Genomic DNA, 21880 nt, shown 5'->3' on the forward strand with positions numbered 1-21880 from the left:
AAACCAGAAACCAGCTGTAGTCACGACCATTATGGTGAGATGATCTTTAAAACAACCCACCACTCGAGACCCAGCATTAGTTCTTTCTCATTTGTCTTCCACAGAAACCCTTGGGCGAGCAGTTCCGAAAAGAAGTTCACATAAAGAATCTTCCCTCACTTTTCAAAAAAACAAAGCCAATACTGGAAACAGAGGTGCTGGACAATGAGGAGGGCAGCCTGGCCACCATCTTTGAACCCTGAATCAAGCTTCTGGGCATTCTTCCTCAACCTTTATTGTCATCTGTTCTTCCCCTTTGTAGCTATTCTCTAGGCCCCTCTCCACTGCCACCTCACTTTACACCGTCGTCAGCCTGGAGAGAGATCCAGGTCTGGAGCTGGAGAGAGTGGGCCCTGTACAGGGCTGGAAGCCATGCTAAAGCATCAAGAAAGGGAGTTAGGGCTTACACCATTCTGTCTAGATTTCCCAGGTATCTCCCATCCTACTTGGAGTTTTGCCTTTTCCAAGAGAGAAAAGCTAGAGCAGAGCGGCCCTTCTCCCCAAGCCCTCCCACCCCCAGGTAGCCATACACCTGTGCAGAGTGGTAACTAGGGGCGCTATACCCAATGCTGCGACTAGCCAGGCTTGCGACGAGGGTTCAGCCCTGAATTACTTGTGCCAGAGTTTCTCCTGGATCATTGAAAGTCCCACTGAGCCCCCTTGCTGCTGGGCTGACAGGGACCTTCCCCATCCCCCAGGGGCATATCTGGGTCAGGTGCTGAGTGCTGAACTGAATTTGGCCAGTTCCTGCTTTGTTTTGAGCAAGAATCTGGTCACCTGATGGGATCCATGGTACAGGCCACTGCTAAGCTCTGGGCACAGTATCAAATGTTAGTACCTTCAGGGACCAGGGCTGGGCCAGGGTCTGTAGCGCTCTGTAACATCCCTTAGAGCTCACACATTTTGTCCCTCCATGAATGACCCCTCAGTGTGGTTTCCCCAGTCCCCAGGGTCCACTCAGGCACAAGAGCCACAGTACCCTATCTAGTGTCACGATGCCATTGGCATTTAAGGATAATCCAGACCAACTAGGCTACATCTGTGACAAGCAGCTAGCAAAGCCACTGGTCTCTCCTAGGACTAGCTCAGTCCAGGTGCCTTCAAAAATCTCGTGGTCTTTCAGGTCCCTGGTCACTTCCCTCATGGGCCATTTCCAAAAGAAAAAATATGCCTTCCCATCACAACCTGTGAGTCTCCAGTCTGTTATAAACATCACTGGATGGCCCTATAAGCACAGGGGACATGGATGAACGACTAGTTAATCTATACAGAAGGACACACATTTAGAGTGTGTGTCCATGTGTTCCCCACAGAGGCCTGGCATTGATCCAATCCACTGACCAGGGTTTTGGTGAGGACCGGTGGAGCAGCATGGACTGAAGCTGCAGCTTTTAGCTGGTGTGGCCCCCCAGGTAGGGTAAGGTCAGTAAGAGGCGAAGCTGGGGAAACGGACTTGGGAGTCCCACGTTGCGCTTTCTATGGCACAGACTTGGTCCATCCCCTCTTCCTGGGTGGTGCTTTGGGCTTCTTGTCCACTGTGAAGGCCATCTCAGCATGTTTCCCTCCAAATTTGTTAGCTGCCTACTCCTCTCTGCGGTGGGGCTGTGGAGGGTATAGTTGTATTTATTGTGTTGTAATATTTTTAACATCCTGTGACTTCATGCTAGAAGTTTTCTATTGTTTATAGAACCTTTTTGTAGAAACATTAACTCTAAAGCACATCTGCATGTCAGTAAAAATCTCAATTTCATATAGAAAGGGCCCCATCTCCCTTTTTCAAACTAGTGACATACTCCAGGGTCACTGTTTCTCATGAGCATCTTGCTTGCTAAGGGGGCTGGACAGGAAGAACTGTGACTGACAGACCTGCTCTGTCAAACCCTCTGAAACAGCATGCCAGCCAGAAGCAGCTTTCTCTTCCTGACACGTAGACCAGGCAGCCCTTCCATTCTCTCAGTGTCGTCATTGGTGGCTACTGGACCTAACCCAGAGGGGCTGTCCAAAGGGAACTGTTATTCTTCCTTGTGTGGCTCTTGATAGTAATGTGACTTGACTGCCATGGACCACCCTTTTTTCTCTCAGGAACTTCCTCTGGTATCCAGGAAATAGGTTAAGCAGCACACAGTATTTTTCTGTGGTCTGGCTGTGCCCCCGGAAACCATCACACTCAGCATTTCTCAAGGGGCTTCAGAGGGACTTGGCCCTGACTTGCAGCGATGTCTGAGCCCAATGCTCCTAACTGCTAAATAACGCCAGATCTCTGCTGAGGTGCCCCATATTTTTGGACGAAAACTGAAAAAGTGGTCTCCAACAAAAGGATTTTTGTCTGGATGTGAATTTATTTACATTAAGACCTTGCAAAGGCATAGAAGTCACATTTTGTGGCACATTTAACGAAGTGTATTGACTGAAAATAAAGCTGGAATTGTCCCCAGAAAACTCAGGACCCCTATTCTCTGGGCTCTCTACAGCAGTCTCGTGGGGGCAGGTCAGAACCTAAAATCTTCAGCTTGCCTCAGGAGCATCCAATCCCAGCCATGCCAAGTCCAGCGCAGCCTCAATCCATCTGAACCGCATCCAGTTCATCCAAGAACCGCCGGCACTTCCCCATCAGTACCTTGATGGCTTCACTCACCAGCACGTCTGGTGGCAACACCCCTGTTGACTCAACAGAGACTGGGGACCAAAGGGACACTTTAGCCCAGGCAGGGCTTACAAAAGCTCCTTATACGTATTTGCTAGATTCCACATCTGAACCCTGCAAGGAAGCTGCAGCACCAAAGAACTCCACCCCTGCCCCACCCTCCAACTTGAAACTCACAGATGTAATGGTTCCGAACACGAGCAAGCCGTACAACCTTCTTCAGCTTCTCATTCCGGAAGACCTCCCTGCTGAAGGTATCTAGCCGGGGATTGGCAACTCTGGCCACCTTTTTACCTAATGAAAACAAACCATGTTATAAACACATGAGCCTAGAGCTTTTATTTCTCTGCTACCTTCAAAGAAAATACACTTTAGGGCCTGGCATCCCAAATCCCATACCTTGGATTTCTTGCACCTCAATAACACCAGGTGAGAAGCACCGGCTCAGCTCCTCAGCCGCATCCCCTTCCACGGGCTCAAGCAGGGTGATGTCTGGCAGGAGCCGGTAACTGGCTGTTGCCACAGGTGAAAACTTGGCATGATCTTTGCCTGGAGGGAAGAGGGAACTCGGAGCCTGGGAGGAGACCCTTCCTCACATTCCCTAAGCTACTGACATCAAAGGCCCATTGGCTTTCTGCCTGTCGGGGACATCTCAGCCAAGTCCCTTAGTCATACCTCACCCCAGGGTAATCAAAGGGTCTTACCGATGCCCTTGACGCAGTGCATGAGCAGGTCAATCTCCTGGCCAGGCCGTAGCTGAGCGATGAGGATATCGTCATGTACCGGTCGGATGGTGCCGTCCGGGAAAAGGTCAGCCTGGTTCCCCAGGGGGACCCATGTCATGTGCCTGGTGTACACTGCAGGAGGAAGCACATCAGACCCAAGTCCCTAAAACTAGCACCCACCAACAGGGGGCCCTCTTCCTCACCCCACCGGTACCTACCTTTGTGGTTGACATAGAGCTCATTGGGGTCAGAGGAATCTTTAGCGGCGTGGGGGTTCCGAGTGCACCTGACCTGCAGCCGAAACTGCAGGGTATCTATCTCTGTGCCTTCTTCATCTCCTGCACAAAGGGAGGAGGTGGGCGCTGTTAAAGAGCTAGTGGATGTCGGTGCCAGGCACTACGCTGCATGCATTGCATGTTTCTCTCATCCTCTTGGCAACCCTGGTAAGGCAAGGGCAAGTGTTCTCACAGACAACAGCACTGATGTACCAAAAGACTGGTAACGGGCCCAAGGTCATAGAGTAGCCAATCAAGGGTTCGAACACAGGCAGTCTGATTCCAGAATCAACTTCAGAGGAAAGCTGCCCACCTTTCCCCAAAATTTCATTTTTTCAAACCCTCACCTTGATTCCGATATTCAAAAAGGCGGGGATCAGCATGAATGGGGATGAGCCCCAAGCGGTGAGCAAGGATCTCATCCTGGACAATGGAAGTGTTGTTGTACACCAGGACCTTCTCCACAGCCATGGTTGGCACCTGCCCAAGAAAAAAAAGCCACTCATCTACAAAGACCCTGTAGACTCCCCACCTACTCCCTGCCTCCTGACATAGGGAGATGGAGACTTCTTCCTAGAAGAACGCTTGATGAAAAGTTTACAAAGAATGAGCAGGAGGAATGCTCAGCAAAACTGCAGGAAAAATACCACTTGAGACAATTCTACAAATGAGGTTTCCCCACACAACTCCACCTTTGCCGTCGTGCCCACCTATACCTCAGCTAATAGAATGCGTCGAAAAGCATTGGCAATGGCTGCATCGATTCCCACCATGTCAAACTCCAATGAGTTTTCATCCATGTGTACCACGTCCACGCGGAAATTCTAAAGGAACAGGAAAAACACTAAATGAAGCCTGCTCTCTATACAGTCAATACCTCCCCCTGGATATTACCCTCAAGAACCTCCCTTTGCCCAGATGTCCCTCTCTCCCCCAATCATTTATTAGTTTCTGGAAAAGTTTTCATTTTTATCTTCAATTCATTTAAAATCCTCTGCAATATGGCTTCCAGCCAGGCCATCCACAGAGGCTATTTTACTAAGAATAGGCTCACGTATTGCTCAGTCCAGTTGATACTACTCAATCCTTATCTTACTAGACACCTCCCTTGCACCTGGCATTGTTGAGAGAATCCCGTTTCCAAACTCTACTGCCTTGATTTCTGAGCACCAATCTTCTGTTCTCTTCCTTCTTGTCTGTGATCAATCCTTCTACTAAATTCACAATCTTCCACCTACTATATACATGTTACCATTTCCCAAGTTTTTGTGTCTCTCCAGGGTGACCTCAACCCCACCCATGGTTTTAGCAACTATCTGTACGGACAACTCCCCAAACTATGTCTCACTTCTGATCTCATATATATCTCCTGCTAGCCTGCTGGACTTCTCCATCCACAGGAAACTGAATGCATCAACACTCTCTTTCCCCAGACCCATTTCTCATCAGTAAATGACACGACCACCCATCAAAGTAGTTCCCCAACAAGGTAATTTTACACTCCCCCCTCACAGCCCATATCCAAGCAACCACCAAATTTACCTTCTGTCTCCCGTGCTCTGTTGCCATGATCACAATCTTAGTTTCTGCCTTCAGCCTCAGCTCCCCTATGCAATTCTGTCACAAATCTGCACACACCACATGACAATCCTCAAATTCATTCTCTCCCAACCATTAAGCTTACAGATATGATAATATCTGCTTAAGAGCTCTTCAAAAGCTCCCTATCACCTACAGTGCCTAAAATGCACTTCAATCTTGCCTAACACTCATGCTGACCCACTTCATATTCTAGCAACAATGAACTGCTTGGACACTCCTCACCCTTCGCTGTTCTCAGCTTCTGCTCATTGTTCAAGGCTGAACTGAGATGTCATCTCCTTCAGGAAATCTTCCATACTTCTGCCCCCCCTTCTCATTCTGGATTAAGTGCCTGTGCAGGATATACCCGCCCCAACCCCAACACCTTTTTTGCTTTCAACCGCCTATACTGCATTACACTGGACTGATTTGTCTACGCATGCTCTTCTCCAACAAGACTGAACATCTTGTTTGCAGAACAGGGCAGAAATCGTGTACACTGACTACCTAGCATGTTGCTCAATATACGGAGCAAACCCTAAGTGAGGCAGGAAAGACAGGGCCCAACCCAAGGACAGCCTCCTCATACAGACATTAGGCAAAAGGCAAAGCCACCTCTCCTTGTGTTGCACTTAATGAGATTATGAAGCATGGAGGAATGGCATCAGCAACAAGAACATACATTAAACCTTGATTAAACTTTGTGATACCTGAACAGGGAACCCTGCCCAGAAAACCCACAGAGCTCAGCCGAGCATGAGCAATAAAACTGCACAGGCTGCAGCTGACTGCTATACAACCTTCCACGCCTGGTGCTTGACTGCTAAGGGAAAGTGGCTCTTAGAGCACATGTGCGGTGGCTTCAGGAGACAGACTCGCAAGAGAAGCGGATGTAACCAGGTGCAATTAAGATCCCACCCCATCCTCCCACCAATGAATATTCTGCCCCTAATCAAAGAAACCTGCATCCATTCAAGGAATTGAAATAAAAGGCGGGGGGAGGTCAGAAAACTCAGATGCCCTCCTCACTGGCGAGGACGCCCGAGATCTTTTCCAAGTGCGTTTGCTTCTGCCCCTTAATACATTGCTTCTTTGTTTCTCTCTACACCTCAGTCTGTGTGACTTTTTTTGCGTTCCCTGTCCAAATTCTTTTGGACAGGTAGAACAAGAACCTGGACCTTTAATTTAGCCTGTCTGGCATCAGTCTTTGGCAAGCAAGCCAGGAGATTTATTGGAAGTTAATTACCCTTCATCTTGGTCTCTTGTAAGTCTTAGCCTCCCACCTCCCTTGCACTTAAGTGGTGCTGCCTGACTTCCTATCATTACTTTTCTCTGTCGCTCTTTGTCGCGCCTCTGCGGCCCATCTCACTCATATTTTTGTGTCTTGCTCTCCTGGAAGTGCGGGAAGAGGAATTTGTCAGGCGCTTTCCAAGCTTGCTGCTAGGTCTTGCACTTCTCATTGTTGCATGGCATGTCAGGCCAGCCTCTATTCACAGGCAGTCAGGGACCTGAACCACAGGAGCTTCGCCCTCTGGGTTTATCTTATCCACCATTTGATTAACTGTTGTCAGGTTCAAATTAGCAAAAATATAAAATACAGCTTTACTTGGACAGACTGTAAGTTGAAGAAAGCTGAGGTTTTCTTAGATTTTTTTTTTTTAACACAATTACATATACCGCCTCCCTTAGTGGCTGGTACCCATTTTCAGATACTTACCACCCTTTCAGAGAATGAAAACTAGAAACTAAATAGGTCCTGGAACTATAAGGATGTCCGTTTTAGGGGAATGCACCCCAGGAACATAAGAATTAATCATTGGCTATAGAATCTACAGAGAAGCCTTGAAGCCTTCAGGAAGGTCGCTCACCCTGGGTACCACAGACACCAGGGGAGGACACGGGCCTCAGGACAGGGGCTGGCAGGACTGCCATATGATGGGGTCGCTACCCTCACATAGGCTACAGTCAGCAGGAGTGAGAAAAACAGGGATACCCGTAGCCAGTCCTGACCGGCAATGCTCCTCCTTTTGGCAGGAGCTTGGTTCCCCTGAAGGATCACAGGTAATCTTTACTCCCAGGGACATACCCTTTGGGAGCATTCAGAGACACCAAGGACATTTTCTCTTTTGGGCTTTTGTGCACCCCATGCTGCCTGGGGACCCTGACCATTGAGGGCTATATTTCAGGACTAGCTAAACTCTAAAGGCACGTAAAACCAGTGAACTCATTAAGAGCAGTACTTAATTAGTTAACTTGGGACAAGTCCAGACAGTTGAATTCCTTCTCTGACCAAATGAGCCTCATCTAGGATTAAACTTGTGAAAGTTTTTAGAGAATGCACTAACACAGACCCCTCCACCCCAAGAACCAGTCCCTACTGGGACAACATTTTTATCAGCTAGTCTGTCCCTGATATTAGGTGAAAGCTCCCAAAGTTACAGTTGGGCCCTCAGGCTCTGATGCCTTAGCCGCTAGATATGGCCTATGGGGTATTTAATAACCGTGACCAGGCAGAGGAAGCCCTGAGGGACTGGCACGAAGGGGAACAAACTAAGAAACAGGCTCAACTGACAGCTCTTGCTGTCAGCAGTGCCTTGCAACCTCAGGGACAAAGAGAAGACACGACACCAGATCAACAGAGACTCCACAAGGGGTCTGCTTCAAATGTGGTAAGCCAGGCCACTGCGCCCGTTCCTGCTGAGGGCAAAAGGCAAAACTGCTTGCCCCATGTCCAAACTGTGGAAAGTCAGGCCATCAGAGGTGAGAATGTCCCATGTCCAATTTGGACAAAGGGGTCTCGAAACTCCAAATGGTAGCTGCAGATAGCTGACAGGGCCGGGGGTCCTTGGCTCCCATGGAAAAACTCACCATCTCAACAGAAGAGCCCCAGGTGATCCTTAACAAGGCAGGTAAGAGGGTCTAATTTTTTAATCAATACAGGAGCCACTTGCTCTGTCTTTAAACAATTATGCTGTACTCTCAAATGTTAAAAACTGCCTGGTATTGATAAAAATCCCCACAGTTGGTATTTCATTAAGCCACTCAATTGCCAATCTGAACAATATTTGGTCTCACATGCCTTCTCGGTAGTCCCTGAATGCCCCATCCTTTAACGGGACAATACGTTATAAAAGCTTGGGAGACACTTCAGCGACTAGGAACAGGCCCCAACTTTTAAATTGCTCTGGCTGAAACCTAACATTTGGGTGAAACCTAACACCCATAAATTTTCAAGCCTGAGACAGAGACATCCCAGGAAGGGCCCCCCAGGCCAAGCTGATTATTATTAGGTGCGGGTTACTAGTCTTTTGTCAGTCACACACAATACTCCTATTCTGCCTGTTATCAAACCCAACAGGACCAAATAAGTATTTTGGGGATACCAAGAATGGATGACCAACTATTAGCTAAGCGGGGAACCTGTCTAGAGTTAAACCTATCCCTCCTCCCAAGTCTTCACAGGACATCGAGGACCACAGATGACCAGAAGAGTCCAGACAGGCGAGTGAGCCCCCTTCCAAACCTAAAGTTCTTATTCAAGAAGGACAAAAAAACTTCATAAATCCAAGGCTAAGTACCTATGGCCACTATTTTCCTTCTGCCCCATTACACCAGTCCACCCATAAACTAATTAATATGCTTTGGTGAATTTGGATACCTGTTACCCTGCTCGTGTTCCTTCTTGCTGCTCTGGTAATCCTTTCTGAGTGTTGTCTTGATTCAGCACCTTTACCGGAGAGGGCTCTGCTCTGTCCATGCTGGGTTTAAAAAGGACTGTTTGTTTTTAGCTCACCACTGCCGCCGCCACCACAAAATCGTTATTCATCCTAACCTTTCTCTCCCTCCTTTGGGTGTCTGCATTAGGGGAATAGGAATTTAATGCAACTGTAAATCTTTCAAAAATTACTCATGGTTTAATTCCTTGGGTCTCACTTTTAGGAAAGATCTGCTTACTCTGGCAATATCCAAAGCTTCCAAGGCAGACTTTCTCTCCCTCTCTCTGAGGAATCCTCTTCCATTAATGTCTTTAAATATAGATGTTTTATTTAAAATCTTAGATTCCCGAGCTAGGTGGCAATTCCACCACTATGAAGGATTCTTAGATGCATAAGAAAAGTGGATACATCTGGGCACCACAGGCAGACACATTACTGGTCATGCCCTATATCAAAAAGAAGGATAGAAAAAGAAAAGGCAATCCCCCTACCTGGCCAACGGGGACGAATGGGCAGGGTCCCGGACCCTCTCTCCTTGGAGACATCCAAGGTCTAGTAAGGTCACTGAGGGGACGCCTCCAAGGCCTAGGAAGTAGGTAACTGGTAGAAGGCGATGCCCTTGCTGTTACCAAAGCCGAGAGCAAAAATCACAGAACACCCTGATTTTTGTGCTGTTTTCTTTTTTGTCCACTTTAGGTATAAACACCATAGGAGGTGCCCCTTCAATACCCGAGCAGTCCCTCTTAGGACGCATCCTGAAAAATTGGAAGGAATTCAACGTTGATGAGCTAAAACACAAGAAACTCATCTTTTTCTGCAATACATTTTGGCCTCAATACAAGTAAGGGTCAGAGAAACCTGGCCCCAAAATGGCTCTTCAAATTATGATACTATTTCACAACTGGATTTATTTTGCAGGAAACTAGAGAAATGGATTGAGGTTCCTATGTGCAGGCTTTTATGATGCTGTACCAAAACCCTTCATTGAAGGAATCATGTCAGATTTGTTTCAATGAACCAAAGAAAAGAGACCAAAATACCCCAGATATTTTAGATGACAACCCCAACTCCTCCTTCCCTTCCCTGGGATTGGCTAAGGCCTCTCCTTGTCTAGATAATGCCCTGATAGTGGGACAATGCATGCCAGGCCAACTAAGTAATCAGAGGGACCTCAGTATAACCATTTATAATCCCATTCCTGAAATAATTGGGCAACTGGACTCATCCTGGCAAAAATCGGAGCTGCTATTGGTTTGGCAGCTCCACAGGGAGGGGCGGGGGGGAGGGGGCTTTGCCTACCATGAGACAACACTTTATAACCTGTCAGATACTCTGTCTACCCTGGCCAGGACCAGAGGGGACTCACTCTCTAGACTCTCAACATCTCTTAATTCCCTAGCTAATGTGGTGATGGATAATAGACTCGTCTTGGATTATCTCCTAGCTGAGCAGGTAAGGATATATGCAGTTATCAACAAAACATGTTACACCTACATCAACACCCCTGGCCAGGTGTTACAGTTTTGGAAAGGATAACCCCAGCGCCCGCTCCACATGGACTGCAGTCAAAAGGATATAACCAAAGGTACCCTTGGACCTCTGGTTGCATTAATACTTTTGCTGATTTCCGGCCCCTGCCTTTTTACTTGCTTGTTAAATTTGTTTCCTCCAGGTTGCAACAATTTGACATAAACATGATGGTCATACAGGGACTCCAGCCACTGCCTACTGCTGAGGCCTCTATGGAAATCTTGGGACCCCTTGACCAGAAAGGAGGAAAGTTTCATTCCCAGTGTCAGACAAGGGAAGACTGCCCCTGCCAGCTTGAAGAAGTTACAGAAGAATGAGACTTTTGGCCCTGAATAACCCCAAAAGATTTTGGGAAGGAACTCTTTCAGGGTGGAATTGAGGCAGGAAAGACAGGGCTGGACCCAAGGACAGCCTCCTCATACACAGACTTTAGGCAACACGCAAAGCCACCTCTCCTTGTTTTGCACTTAATGAGACTATGAAGCATGGAGGAATGGCCATCAGCAACAAGAACATAAATTAAACCTTGATTAAACTTCGTGATACCTAAACAGAGAACCCTAACCAGAAAACCCACAGAGCTAGAGCTTGGCGGAGCATGAGCAATAAAAATGCACAGGCTGCGGGTGGCTGCTATACAACCTTCCACACCTGGTGCTAAGGAAAAATTTAAGGGAAAACAGCTTTCAGAAGTGCGGTGGCTTTAAAAGACCAATGCGCAGGAGAAGCTGATGTAACCAGATGCAATCAAGATCCCACCCCAGGGACTTCCCTGGTGGGTTAAGAATCCTTCTGCCAGTGGAGAGGACACGGGTTCGATGGCTGGTCCAGGAAGATCCCACATGCCGCGGAGCAACTAAGCCTGTGCTCCACAACTGCTGAGCCTGCACTCCAGAGCCCGTGAGCCACAACTACTGAGCCCATGCGCCGCAACTACTGAAGCCGCGTGCCTAGAGCCGGTACTCCACAAGAGAAGCCACTGCAATGAGAAGCCCGAGAACAGCAACGAAGGCCCAACGCAGCCAAAAAATAAAAAATAAAATTTTTCTTAAAAAGCAAATATTAAAAAAAAAAAAATCCCACCCCATCCTCCCAACAATGAATATTCCGCCCCTAATCAAAGAAACCTGCATCCATTCAAGGAATTAAAATGAAATTAAAAGGGGGGGGGCGGTGGTCACAAAACTCCTCGGGTGCGCCCCTCACTCGCGAGGACGCCCTCATTCTTCTCTGAGTACGTACTTTTCCTTCTGCCCCTTAATAAATTGCTTCTTTGTTTCTCTCTACGCCTTAGTCTCTGTGTATGACCTTTCTAGCGTTCCCTGTCCAAATTCTTTTGGACAGGTAGAACAAGAACCTGGACCTTTAATTTAGCCTGAACAGCATCACAAGGACAGCTTCTGAGGCACAGGCTACTCAGACCACAAGGTCCGATCCCCGTACTCTCTCCGGACACCTCCAGCTCCACCCACCTTTTCGAAGCGGTCCTGGTCCCAGGCATCATCGTAGCCCGAATAGTTACCGGGAAAGTCGGTGGTATGAACCTAGAGCAAAGAGAGACGAGCCTGTCCGCGAAGCGGCAGCGAGGCCAAGCCTGTCCCCACTCTGACCCCAACTCATCCCTGTTCCGCTCCCAGTTCTCCTCCCGAGCTCAAGGCCACAAGGCTTACATTGCGAACCCCGAACTCCCCTAAAACCACGCGGCGCCGCATTTCCTCCACTGCCTGGGCCGCCGCCATCTTCAACTCCTCCACGTGACCAGGGCACCTAACTGGTGCGTGCGTTCTAGTGGCCCTCCTCCGTCTCCGTGGCAACGCATCACCTCCTGGAATCTTAGATATCGCGAGACTCTACCCCGCCTCCGTCCACGTCTCCAGCTACCGGAAGTCAGTTTGGGCCAAACATCCGGGTTTCTCTCTTTTGCGTTCCGACGGATCCCACCTTTCTTTCTCGTCCGTGGACCTGTCCCTGCGTCAGGCCCACGTCTCTCCCACTCCTCTTCCGCGCGCGGGACTAGCGCGGGCTTTAGCGACGGGAGCCCTCGAGGGACATGGCAACTCCGGCGGCGCCGGCCGGCGGCGCCCGAAATGGGGCTGGCCCGGAATGGGGAGGGTTCGAAGAAAACATCCAGGTAATGGCCCCACGGCTCCGGCTGCCAGCAGCCCCCAAGGCCGGCAGCCGTCCTGAACTGTCGTGGGGACTCTCCCTCGGAGCCTGGAAGTCTGCTCCATTTGCAACACTTTTTCGTTTCTTTGGGTCTTCGTGCACACGAAAGGCAGTGGGGCTAGTGCTGACCTGAAAGGTCCAGACTGGGCCAGGGGCCTCAGGTCTCTGGGCCCGCTTGCTCTTGCTTTCCACACAAGTTAGAAGGTCGGTCGGGGTCAGGCATGGCGCGGGGCAGGAGTGGGCTTGGGAGTGGGCGGGATTCACTGGCCAAAACCACATTGTGCGCGCACAGCCTTGTTTTGGGGTTGGGAAAGACAAAGGAAATGGGCACTTTTGTAGCCCTTTGGGGGCTTTGGTAGGGAAGGTAGGAGAAAGACGTGTATGGAAGACGGAATAGGTTTCCCAGGCTAGAAAAGACAGCCAAACAACCAAGGGTTCTGAGAGCAAATGAGGGGGAGAGAATGGCGTGATCTATGGTAATGCCAAGCCATATCCCCAGCAGTGTAAGAACAGAGCCCCAAACTCTGTGGTGAACAGAGCCCCAAACTCTGTGGTGAACAGAGAAGGACTTAACGGATGGAGCAGAAAGGCACTGCACTTTAGGATCTGTTGTCTTCACAGGGGGGGGGCTCAGCTGTGATTGACATGGAGAACATGGATGATACCTCAGGCTCCAGCTTCGAGGACATGGGTGAGCTGCATCAGCGCCTGCGTGAGGAAGAAGTGGATGCTGATGCAGCTGCTGCTGAAGAAGAGGATGGGGAGTTCCTGGGCATGAAGGGCTTTAAGGGACAATTGAGCCGGCAGGTGGCTGATCAGGTAAGCAAGATTGGCTCCGTGACAGGTGGAAAAGTATACCTAGGAGGCCCCTGGTTCTGGAGTTGGTGTTGGTGAAGTTCATCCCAGGTTGTCCAGTTAGAACCATGTAGAAATCCAACAAAAAATAAGCAATAGAGCCAAGAGTCTCACAGTACCCTCCCACCCCACCCGTCTTCCTTGCTTCAGATGTGGCAGGCAGGGAAGAGACAAGCCTCCAGGGCCTTCAGCTTGTATGCCAACATCGACATCCTGAGACCCTACTTTGATGTGGAGCCTGCCCAGGTGCGAAGCAGGTGAGGATCCTCCTCCTGACAGAAGCTGCCCCCCTAACACCTAGTCCTTCATCCAAACTACAACCGGACACCAAACCCTTAGACTCCCCTCTTCGTGACCCCAGCCACATTATACCTCTTACCAGTCACGGAACAGGGCATGGCGATAACACATTGCCTTCCTCCTCTTCTCCATCTAGCAAACTACTCATGTTCCCTCAAAGCTTAGCTCAAATGTCACTTCCTTTGCTCCCCATTGCCAGTTTGTCCTTTCCTGGTGCTCCAATAGAGCTCTGTGCTTTCCTCTAACAGATAATACTTCAGCAGTGCTGTACTTTCTTATTCCTGGGTCTGTCTCCCCAGAGACCTCCTTTTCAAAAGCAGGCTCTGTTTCACATTTTTATTCCCAGCACCAGAACAGTCTCTGAACTAGAATATCGATACCTAGTTGTTGAATGACTTTTCGAGAGCTGGATTTAATCTTGGTTTCGTTCTTTGCTTATCCTTTAATTCAGCCAATGCTTATCAAATACCTGTACCACTCAGCAAGTATTTACTAAGCTTTTGCTCTGCGTCAGGCACTACAGTAGTTGTGTCTGATTCAGTGGTGAAGATAGATGGGAGCCTTACCCTGGAGTGCAGCCCTCGAGCACTCATTTGCCATATGAAGGGACACGCAGGAGGGACACCTGACCCAGGGTTGGCTGGAGGATTGGACAGGGCAGCTTTCTCAGAGGAAGTAAAATTTAGTCAAGATCCAAGGTATTATTAGGAGCTAGTTAGTCACTTAAGTGGGGAAGTTATTGGTACTTTTATTCCTTCTGCCTGGAATTTTCATACCACTTCAAATGTATTTTTCAAGAAAATGCTCAGTGGTGCCTGGAGGAATGATAAGCAGGAAGAGGCAGGAGGCACGCTGGTTCCCTCAAGTAACAACTTTCCCTCTAAACCTTTCTCAGGGCTTTACCATCACAGCCTTGAATTTGGGGCATTCTCTGCTGAGGTTTAAAGGGGATCAGGTCACATAGGTAACGGGGGCCAAGTCCTCTCCCAAGGCCCAGCAGGGCTCTCTAAATTCTCTGTGTTGCTGCTGCATCAGTCAGCACAGCATCAGAAGGCTGTTCTTCCTGGAAGCATTCAGGGGCAAGAAAGTGATTTCCTCATTCCTTGTCTGTCCTTACCACCCTCTTCTCCCTTTACCATCCAGCATGTTCTCCTCAGTTAGCAAGATGACTAAGATTCAGGCTTTCCAGAACCTCACAGCCTAGTGCTGCCTCTGCTCTCATCTCTCCTCTCCCCTCCCAGGCTCCTGGAGTCCATGATCCCTATCAAGATGGTCAACTTCCCCCAGGTGAATAGCGGGTAGCATGTCTGGAAGAGCCGGGGGAGGCACTAGGGCAGAGGGTGGGGCCGCCACGCAAAGCCTGGGAAGGCATAAACGGAAGAGCCACTGTACCCTCCAGCCTGAATGAGTTGGTATATTGACAGAAAATCGCAGGTGAGCTTTACGGACCTCTCATGCTTGTCTTCACGCTGGTGGCCATCCTCCTCCATGGGATGAAGACGTCTGACACCATTATCGTAAGCAGGACAGAGGACTTTGGGGGGTGGCCTAAATGAGTTGAAAGCTGCCCAAGGAGACGATGGTGGAGTAAGATAGAAGCAGCCCCTGAGGAAGGCCCTGGGTGAGCTGAAACAAGAGGCCTCCCAGGACTAATTAGAGCCTTCACCCCACAGCGGGAGGGCACCCTGATGGGCACAGCCATTGGCACCTGCTTCGGCTACTGGCTGGGCGTCTCGTCCTTCATTTACTTCCTCGCCTACCTGTGCAATGCCCAGATCACCATGCTCCAGATGCTGGCGCTGCTGGTAAGGAGTCCAGCATGGTGGTGGGCAAGGGTGATCTTAAAAGAGTAACCAGGCTTTGGTCTGCATCTGTCCTAGGGCCCCAGGGCCTGGAATGGGGTGAGCTGGCCAATGGACCATTTACTTCTCAGGGCCCCCATGAGGGTCCAGAGGCCAGCCCAGCCTGAGTGATCTTCCTCTCCGCCATCCTCTTTCCTAGGGCTACGGCCTCTTTGGGCACTGCATTGTCCTGTTCATCACCTATAACATCCATCTCCATGCCCTCTTCTACCTCTTCTGGCTGCTGGTGGGTGGGCTGTCCACCCTACGCATGGTAAGCTCGGCAGGAGGTTTCCAGGGGTGGGCTGTCCTCCAAAGGAGTAGGGAAAACAGCCCAGAGCTCAGGCCCAATCCCACAAGGGGCTCTGAATGGGAGGGAAGAGCCCAAAGACGGTTCTGCTCTGGGTAAGAGTGGCTTCTCTACACTACTCACTTGGATCAGGTCCTCTGAGCTGTATTCCTGTTGCCCTAGGTGGCAGTGTTGGTGTCACGGACTGTGGGCCCCACACAGCGGCTGCTCCTCTGTGGCACCCTGGCTACCCTGCACATGCTTTTCCTGCTCTATCTGCATTTTGCCTACCACAAGGTGGTAGAGGGTAAGTGACAGGAGGGGTGCAGGGGAGAGGGAGGACAGCTGCCTAGGGCAGGGCCCTACCAACCCTCACTCACTTTCCATCCTCCTTCTTTCAGGGATCCTGGACACACTGGAGGGCCCCAACATCCCACCCATGCAGAGGGTCCCGAGAGACATCCCCGCTGTGCTCCCTGCTGCTAGGCTTCCCACCACTGTGCTCAACGCCACAGCCAAGGCTGTCGCGGTGACCCTGCAGTCACACTGACCCCACCTGAGATCCTTGGCCGGCCCCCCTTTCCCCCAGCTGCAAAGTGGAGGAAGATTAAAGGACAGTACTGATGACATGTGTCTCTTTGAGGGGTCTGCAGCTGCCACAGAGCTGTAGCCACTTAAGCACCTCCTTGATGCCTGTCGAGCTTCTGAAGGGCACAAGGCCAGGAAGTCCTGGCCAGGACTGCAGGGCTCTGCAGCCAGTGCAGAAAGTGGGTCAGCTCCTCTGAGGTCCTCTCAACCACCTACCCCTTCCTTCCTCTTTATCTCTTCCACATTGTCTTGCTAAATATAGACTTGGTAATTAAAATATTGATTGAAGTCTGGAACTGCAGCTACCTGTTCCAGTGGTCCTCCCTGCCACCCTACTTCCTGTACACTTTCCTGTTCTGTCAGTGTTGGTAATGTCACATGCTCACTTCATTATACCCCTATCCAAGCATAATGAAAGTGGGACAACCCAGACTGCATTGAAAGACTGAATATGGAACCTGCCCCCCAGGGCAGGGAGCACAAGATCCATGCAGCATTAGGGAGGCCTCAAACTCAAGAACCATAAGTCTGATGGAACAGTGCACCTGGCTTAAGTCTGGGCTCAGCCTCACTCTTGGGATGCCTATGGAGCAGTGACAACTGGACAAAAACTTCCAGACCCAACACCATGTCATTACAAGGCCCTTGTGCACCTGGACCATTGTGTAGGGATAATTTTTCTGTGGAGGTGCACATTTGAAGCCAAAGTTGGCTTTGCCCTGGTTATACTGGGGCCAGAGGAACAAACCTTTCTTCAGGAGTTCTCTCAGTCCTTTCTCTCAAGAGTGCTGTTTACTCTTAAAAGCAATAATCACCCCAAGCACAGCACCATCCGCTCCCACTACCCATTTAATCTGTTCCACTTAAGTCAGGTGGTTAATGGAGGGAACAGAATCTTTGACCTCCCTTCACTGTTTATATTACTCATTTAAAAAAAATTCATTACTCTAGTAAATCTGGGTTAGCGTTTTTCCCTTCTAATAAAGGGACTAAGAAAGATGTACCCTTCATTCACGCTATGTGATCCTATGTGATGTGAGGCCCCTACACTATCACCAGTGGACAACGTTCTAAGGACACTGCCTGTATTGTGCAGTGTGCCCTTACTGAAAGCTCCGGCCCACTTTTCACGGCCCCACAGCCACTCCAGGCCGCTCTCCTGGTACCCCACCCCCCTTCATTTTGGCTACTCCAGTCCCACGGATACTGAGGACGTCAGAGCATCAGCAGTGCCCTAATCACCTGGGAAAGGAACGGCACCAGCGCCTTGCATCTACCTGCGGCTCACCTGCTTCAAGGACCCTTTGGGGTTCCACCGGGCCGGGGCTCCCGGCGCCGCCGCTGCGAGCAGCCATCTTGGCGAGGGTCACGCGAGGAATTCCTCGCGCCTGGAATGCCCGCGCACGCGGCGCCTCTTGTCGCGGGGGCGGGGCGAGGCGCGAGTTAAAGGGCCCTAGGGACCTCCAAACTGGACGGGGGTGGGGGGCGTCCCTGGGATCCAGGCGAAGGCACCGAGGGGTCTGGCCTTTAGGAACGGGGAACGACGAGAAAATGAGCAAAAGAACCGTGTAACTGTCTCAAATGCCGTCTCCACGTGATGTGCCTCTATTCTCCCCTCCCCACCCCCTGCCCGTCCCAGGCTTCCACCTGGCCACCTGTTGTCTCGCCCTACACCCGGGGGAAGAGCGCCCCCACCGCTCCTGAACAGCAGGTGTGCGCAAACCTCGTGTGCCCGCGTGGCCTAGGCCGGGCAGGAGGCGGGGCGAGCGGTGGTGACGATACCGTTGCCATGGGAACCCGCCGCCCGCTCCTGCGCAGCAGCCTGAGCCCGAGCTGCCGCCCGCCACCCGCTGCCCGCCTGCCGGCCCGCCCGTCTGCCCGCCTCGGGCTCTCCCTGCGGGGCGGTAGGGGGAGTGGGGCTGGAGGAAGGGAGGGAGCAGATGCGGCCTCCGAGCGGAGACCGGTCCCGCGCGTCCTAAGCCGAGGCCCCTGAGCCGGCGCCGTAACCGCGAGGGACGAAGACCAGCGCGGAGCAGCGCCAGCCCGGCCCCAGAACGCGCGCCCCGGCCCGCCGCCCAGACACGGACGGCACGGTCCGCCCCGGCCCCAGCACCGCGCGGTGTCAGCCCGGCCGGCGACCTCGGCGCCTCCGCAATCCCGGCCGGCTTCCGCGCGGGCCCCGGCGCTCCTCTCCGCAGCCGCCGCCCCCGCCTCCGCCGCCTGTGCCTCTGCCTCCCCCTCTGCCCCCGCTGCGTCGGCGACCCCAGCCCGGACCCCGGCCCCGACCCCGCCCGCGGCCCCGCCAACCTCGGCCGCGGCCCGGGCCCCGGCCCCGGCCCGGAGGCCCAGCCGTGGGTACGATGCTGCCCAGCTCCATCCAGATATCGGGGGAGCCGCTGTCAGGCGCCGAAGTGCGGGACATCTGCCGCGGCCTGCGCGACAACGCCGTGCGCCTGCTCTCACTGCGCGGCTGCCGTCTCTGCGACCGCGACTTCGGCCGCATCTGCCGGGCCCTGGCCGGGGCCACGTCCCTGGCGCAGCTCAACCTTAACCTGGGCGTCGTGTCCAGCCCCAGCCGCATCAAGCAGCTGGCGGAGGCGCTGCGGACCAACCGCTCCATCCAGTCCCTCTTGTGAGTGCGCTCCCTCTAAAAGGGGTCCCGGGCACCGCACCCCTCCTCGCACTCCCTCTGCCATCTCCTGTTCCTCCGCACACCTTCTGGTACCTGTCTTTGCACCAGCCTACCTTCTCACCCGTTATTCACGCACCTCATTCCTCTGCCCATACCTCCACAACACCCTCCAAGCTCCTGCCTCACCTCCAGACTTTGAACACCAGCTCCACCCCAAATGATATAGAATACCCACCCCTTCCTGGCAGGGCCCGTGTACCTCCCAACCTAATCACCCGCATTGACTTCTCCGGGGTAGCTGCTCAGTACCCAAGAAGGAATACTCCCCTGAGGACTAGATCCCTGCCCCTACGTTCTGTCCAAAGCACCACCCACACACCCTTTCTCTGTGTTCTGATCTGGATCCCAGTCCCTGCCCCAGAAAAGAAACCGAATTTTCCCCTTCTAACTGCATTCTTAAGAGTCTAGAATTTTCTTTTTTCCTTCCCAAGGCCTCTCCCAAGTGCTGTGACTGAATGTCCCCCTCAGCTCTACAGCTCACCATAAGGGAGGGCGCCCCTTCTCCCTTACAGTAAGGGCTGATGACTGCAGTAACCTCTGCTTTCTGGTCTCACCCCCCCAGCCTGCATGGGAGCCCTCTGACCGATGCGGGGCTGGCCTTGCTGAATCCAGCTCTGGCCCTCCACCCTGCCCTTGTGGCTCTGGACCTGGGGGACTGCATGCTAGGTGATGAAGCCATCAACCTCATCTGTGGCCTCCTCCCCCCTGATGGGGCCAAGTCTGGTGAGCAGGGCCCCGCTGAGGGCATGGGCTAGTGTGGCCTTCATGAAAAGCTCAGTGCAGAGGGCAGGGGGCATGGCCCAGAGATGAGGGCTCTGACTGTGTGGGTGAGAATGTTTTTCGAATCCTCTTAGGAGGGAGAAGGATTGGGAGCTGAGCAGGATGGAGACTCAGGTATCCAGGCTGCAGCGGGCAGGAAAGGCATGGGCCGCTAATGTCCCTGGAGCTCTGTGGAGGAGGTGGGGTAGCTCTCAGTCACTAGGGATACCCCAGAGATCCCCAGGTGGGGGATGGGCTTGAGAAAGACCTGACCCTCTCCATCCTGGCTTCTCGCTATGATGCTGCCCAGGCTTGAAGGAGCTGACGCTGAGCGCCAACCCTGGCATCACCCCTAAGGGCTGGAGCCGCCTCGCCATTGCTGTGGCCCACAGCTCCCAGGTCCGCGTCCTCAATCTGGACTACAACCCCCTGGGTGAGGCTCAAGAAAGCCCCCTTTGATTCTCACCACCCCTCACCCCTGTCCAAGAACCTGGGACCATCAGTTGCCATGGTAACCAGCACACTGGCGGAGGAAAGAAGAAGGGGGGTTCTGGGTGGAAGTAGAGGAGCCACCTGTGTTGAGGACCAGATGACCAACAGGTAGATCAGAGCATCCATCACCGCCCCTGGGCCTGGCTTGCTTCATCCATTCACTCATCAGTCACAATGCTCCCCTCCTGGCCACCTACCAATTGCCAGCGTTTCCTCGCCTGGGGGTGGATTCTAAGGTTGTCAGGGCAGTGGGGAGGCTGTGGGGAGAAAGGGTTAGCAGGCCTGTGAATGACTGCTGGTGAGTGTGTGCACGTGTACTATCTCCCCAGGTGACCATGTGGCAGGGATGCTGGCTGTAGCTGTGGCCTCCAGCCGCACCTTAGAGGTCCTAGACTTGGAGGGTACAGGGCTCACCAACCAGTCAGCTCAGGTGAGAAGCCTTCATGTTTGGGGATGGGCCAGGGGTTGAGGTTAGCCAGTGTGTCTGTGGACATACTGAAGGGGTGGCAGGTTGGAGTCAGGAGCTGCCTTAACTGTGTTCATCCTTTTCCGTACTCTTCCCCACTACAGACCCTGCTGGACATGGTGGAAAATTACCCCACAGCCTTGCGGAGTCTGGTGTTGGCTGAGAACAGCATTAGCCCGGAGCTGCAGCAGCAGATCTGTGACCTCCTCTCTGAGGGGGAGGAGGAGGAGGAGGTGGCAGGAGGGGCTGGCGACACCCAGGAACGAGAGAGAGGGCGGGAGCCTGCTGCCCACCAGAGGGGCAGTAGCTCCTGGATGTGCCCCAGTGGTAAGAGCCGCAAGGGTTGATCAGAGCCAGGTCTGAAAGAGGCTTGGGACCAGGGAGAGTGGGTGTGAGAAACTTAGGCTACTTCTATTTGTGGTCCCCAGCAGAGGAATGCATGGTGGTCTGAACACCTCTCTGCCCTTCCACAGATCCCAGCTCTCAGATGGTGCTAATGACGTCAGGACTAGGGGACAGTCTGTTGGCTGAGACGGAGATGTGACTCTCCATTCAGGCTTCTGCGCATCATTACATTTGCGTCTCCAGCACTTTGCCCCAGATGTCAGGGTCAGGCCCTGGGGCTTAGGAGGGTGGGGGGGTGGTGTGCCTGGGGCTCTGGCAGCTCCTGGCAGCATGGTGGGAGGCTCTGGAAGCTGTGACTAAACAAAATCGTTGGGGGCACTGGAACCCAAGGCAATGCCTCTGGACTTGTTGGCAGCTCTGGCTGCAGCCCGCTGGCTCGGAAGAGATTTTATGAACTCAACAACCTTACGTGTGGCTCTGGTCACTGGGGGCTGGCAGCAAGGGAGGAATTGGAACTACCACTAGACATCACTAGGGGGCAGTGCCACCCCACGGCCCAAGCTCCAGGCAGCGTCCA

The 21880-nt window shown here is 52.2% G+C and overlaps 4 protein-coding genes across 10 annotated transcripts in view; 3 read left to right on the forward strand and 1 right to left on the reverse strand.

Annotated features, from left to right (window-relative positions):
- Positions 1-2448, forward strand: part of XPO5 (exportin 5) — a 48099-nt gene extending 45651 nt beyond the window's left edge. For 3 of the 4 annotated variants that reach the window (XM_036868609.1, XM_036868607.1, XM_036868608.1), the window contains one exon: positions 105-2448. In XM_036868609.1, the coding sequence (XP_036724504.1) occupies positions 105-242 (138 nt within the window). In that variant the 3' untranslated portion in view covers positions 243-2448. The remainder of the gene's footprint in view (positions 1-104) is intronic. The other variant, XR_005021820.1, reaches the window with a different exon arrangement.
- POLR1C (RNA polymerase I and III subunit C) lies at positions 2359-12303 on the reverse strand. Of its 3 annotated transcripts, none has more exons than XM_036868619.1 (9): positions 12181-12303; positions 11983-12054; positions 4400-4507; positions 4031-4163; positions 3627-3746; positions 3388-3540; positions 3083-3232; positions 2861-2977; positions 2359-2715 (listed from the first exon to the last, which is right to left on the reverse strand). In XM_036868619.1, the coding sequence occupies exons 1-9, from the start codon at positions 12247-12249 to the stop codon at positions 2597-2599; spliced, it is 1041 nt and encodes a 346-aa protein (XP_036724514.1). In that variant the 5' UTR covers positions 12250-12303; the 3' UTR covers positions 2359-2596. The 3 variants fall into 3 exon arrangements, with proteins under 3 accessions (XP_036724514.1, XP_036724515.1, XP_036724516.1); XM_036868620.1 differs by having other exon boundaries at positions 3388-3507; positions 12181-12283; XM_036868621.1 differs by lacking the exon at positions 4400-4507 and having other exon boundaries at positions 12181-12283.
- Positions 12304-12401: 98 nt separating this feature from the next.
- YIPF3 (Yip1 domain family member 3) lies at positions 12402-16842 on the forward strand. The gene is made up of 9 exons (XM_036868618.1): positions 12402-12641; positions 13298-13495; positions 13682-13788; positions 15073-15118; positions 15256-15348; positions 15505-15636; positions 15833-15946; positions 16145-16268; positions 16363-16842. Exons 1-9 carry the CDS (start codon positions 12561-12563, stop codon positions 16509-16511), a joined length of 1044 nt encoding a protein of 347 aa, XP_036724513.1. The 5' UTR covers positions 12402-12560; the 3' UTR covers positions 16512-16842.
- Positions 16843-18390: 1548 nt separating this feature from the next.
- On the forward strand, positions 18391-21740 carry LRRC73 (leucine rich repeat containing 73). Of its 2 annotated transcripts, XM_036869334.1 has the most exons (6): positions 18391-19181; positions 19804-19964; positions 20311-20433; positions 20822-20922; positions 21063-21285; positions 21432-21740. In XM_036869334.1, exons 1-6 carry the CDS (start codon positions 18910-18912, stop codon positions 21500-21502), a joined length of 951 nt encoding a protein of 316 aa, XP_036725229.1. In that variant the 5' UTR covers positions 18391-18909; the 3' UTR covers positions 21503-21740. The 2 variants fall into 2 exon arrangements, with proteins under 2 accessions (XP_036725229.1, XP_036725230.1); XM_036869335.1 differs by lacking the exon at positions 20311-20433.
- The last annotated feature ends 140 nt before the right edge of the window (positions 21741-21880 follow it).

Source organism: Balaenoptera musculus, chromosome 11 (genome assembly GCF_009873245.2).
Source record: "Balaenoptera musculus isolate JJ_BM4_2016_0621 chromosome 11, mBalMus1.pri.v3, whole genome shotgun sequence".
In the NCBI taxonomy this organism is placed as follows: Eukaryota; Metazoa; Chordata; class Mammalia; order Artiodactyla; family Balaenopteridae; genus Balaenoptera; species Balaenoptera musculus.

What these genes read in the sequence shown, in the direction of transcription:
- POLR1C (XM_036868619.1), bottom strand. Translation starts at nt 12,249, where the DNA reads ATGGCGGCGGCCCAGGCAGTGGAGGAAATGCGGCGCCGCGTGGTTTTA. An exon ending in ACCAGGACCGCTTCGAAAAG is followed by an intron (nt 4,508 to 11,982) that starts GTGGGTGGAGCT and finishes CTGTTCCTTTAG; the next exon opens with AATTTCCGCGTGGACGTGGT. An exon ending in GCTCTATGTCAACCACAAAG is followed by an intron (nt 3,541 to 3,626) that starts GTAGGTACCGGT and finishes TTCCTCCTGCAG; the next exon opens with TGTACACCAGGCACATGACA.
- YIPF3 (XM_036868618.1), top strand. Translation starts at nt 12,561, where the DNA reads ATGGCAACTCCGGCGGCGCCGGCCGGCGGCGCCCGAAATGGGGCTGGC. An exon ending in CCTGCCCAGGTGCGAAGCAG is followed by an intron (nt 13,789 to 15,072) that starts GTGAGGATCCTC and finishes CTCCCCTCCCAG; the next exon opens with GCTCCTGGAGTCCATGATCC. An exon ending in AGATGGTCAACTTCCCCCAG is followed by an intron (nt 15,119 to 15,255) that starts GTGAATAGCGGG and finishes GTATATTGACAG; the next exon opens with AAAATCGCAGGTGAGCTTTA.
- LRRC73 (XM_036869334.1), top strand. Translation starts at nt 18,910, where the DNA reads ATGCTGCCCAGCTCCATCCAGATATCGGGGGAGCCGCTGTCAGGCGCC. An exon ending in CGCTCCATCCAGTCCCTCTT is followed by an intron (nt 19,182 to 19,803) that starts GTGAGTGCGCTC and finishes TCACCCCCCCAG; the next exon opens with CCTGCATGGGAGCCCTCTGA. An exon ending in CCCTGATGGGGCCAAGTCTG is followed by an intron (nt 19,965 to 20,310) that starts GTGAGCAGGGCC and finishes GATGCTGCCCAG; the next exon opens with GCTTGAAGGAGCTGACGCTG.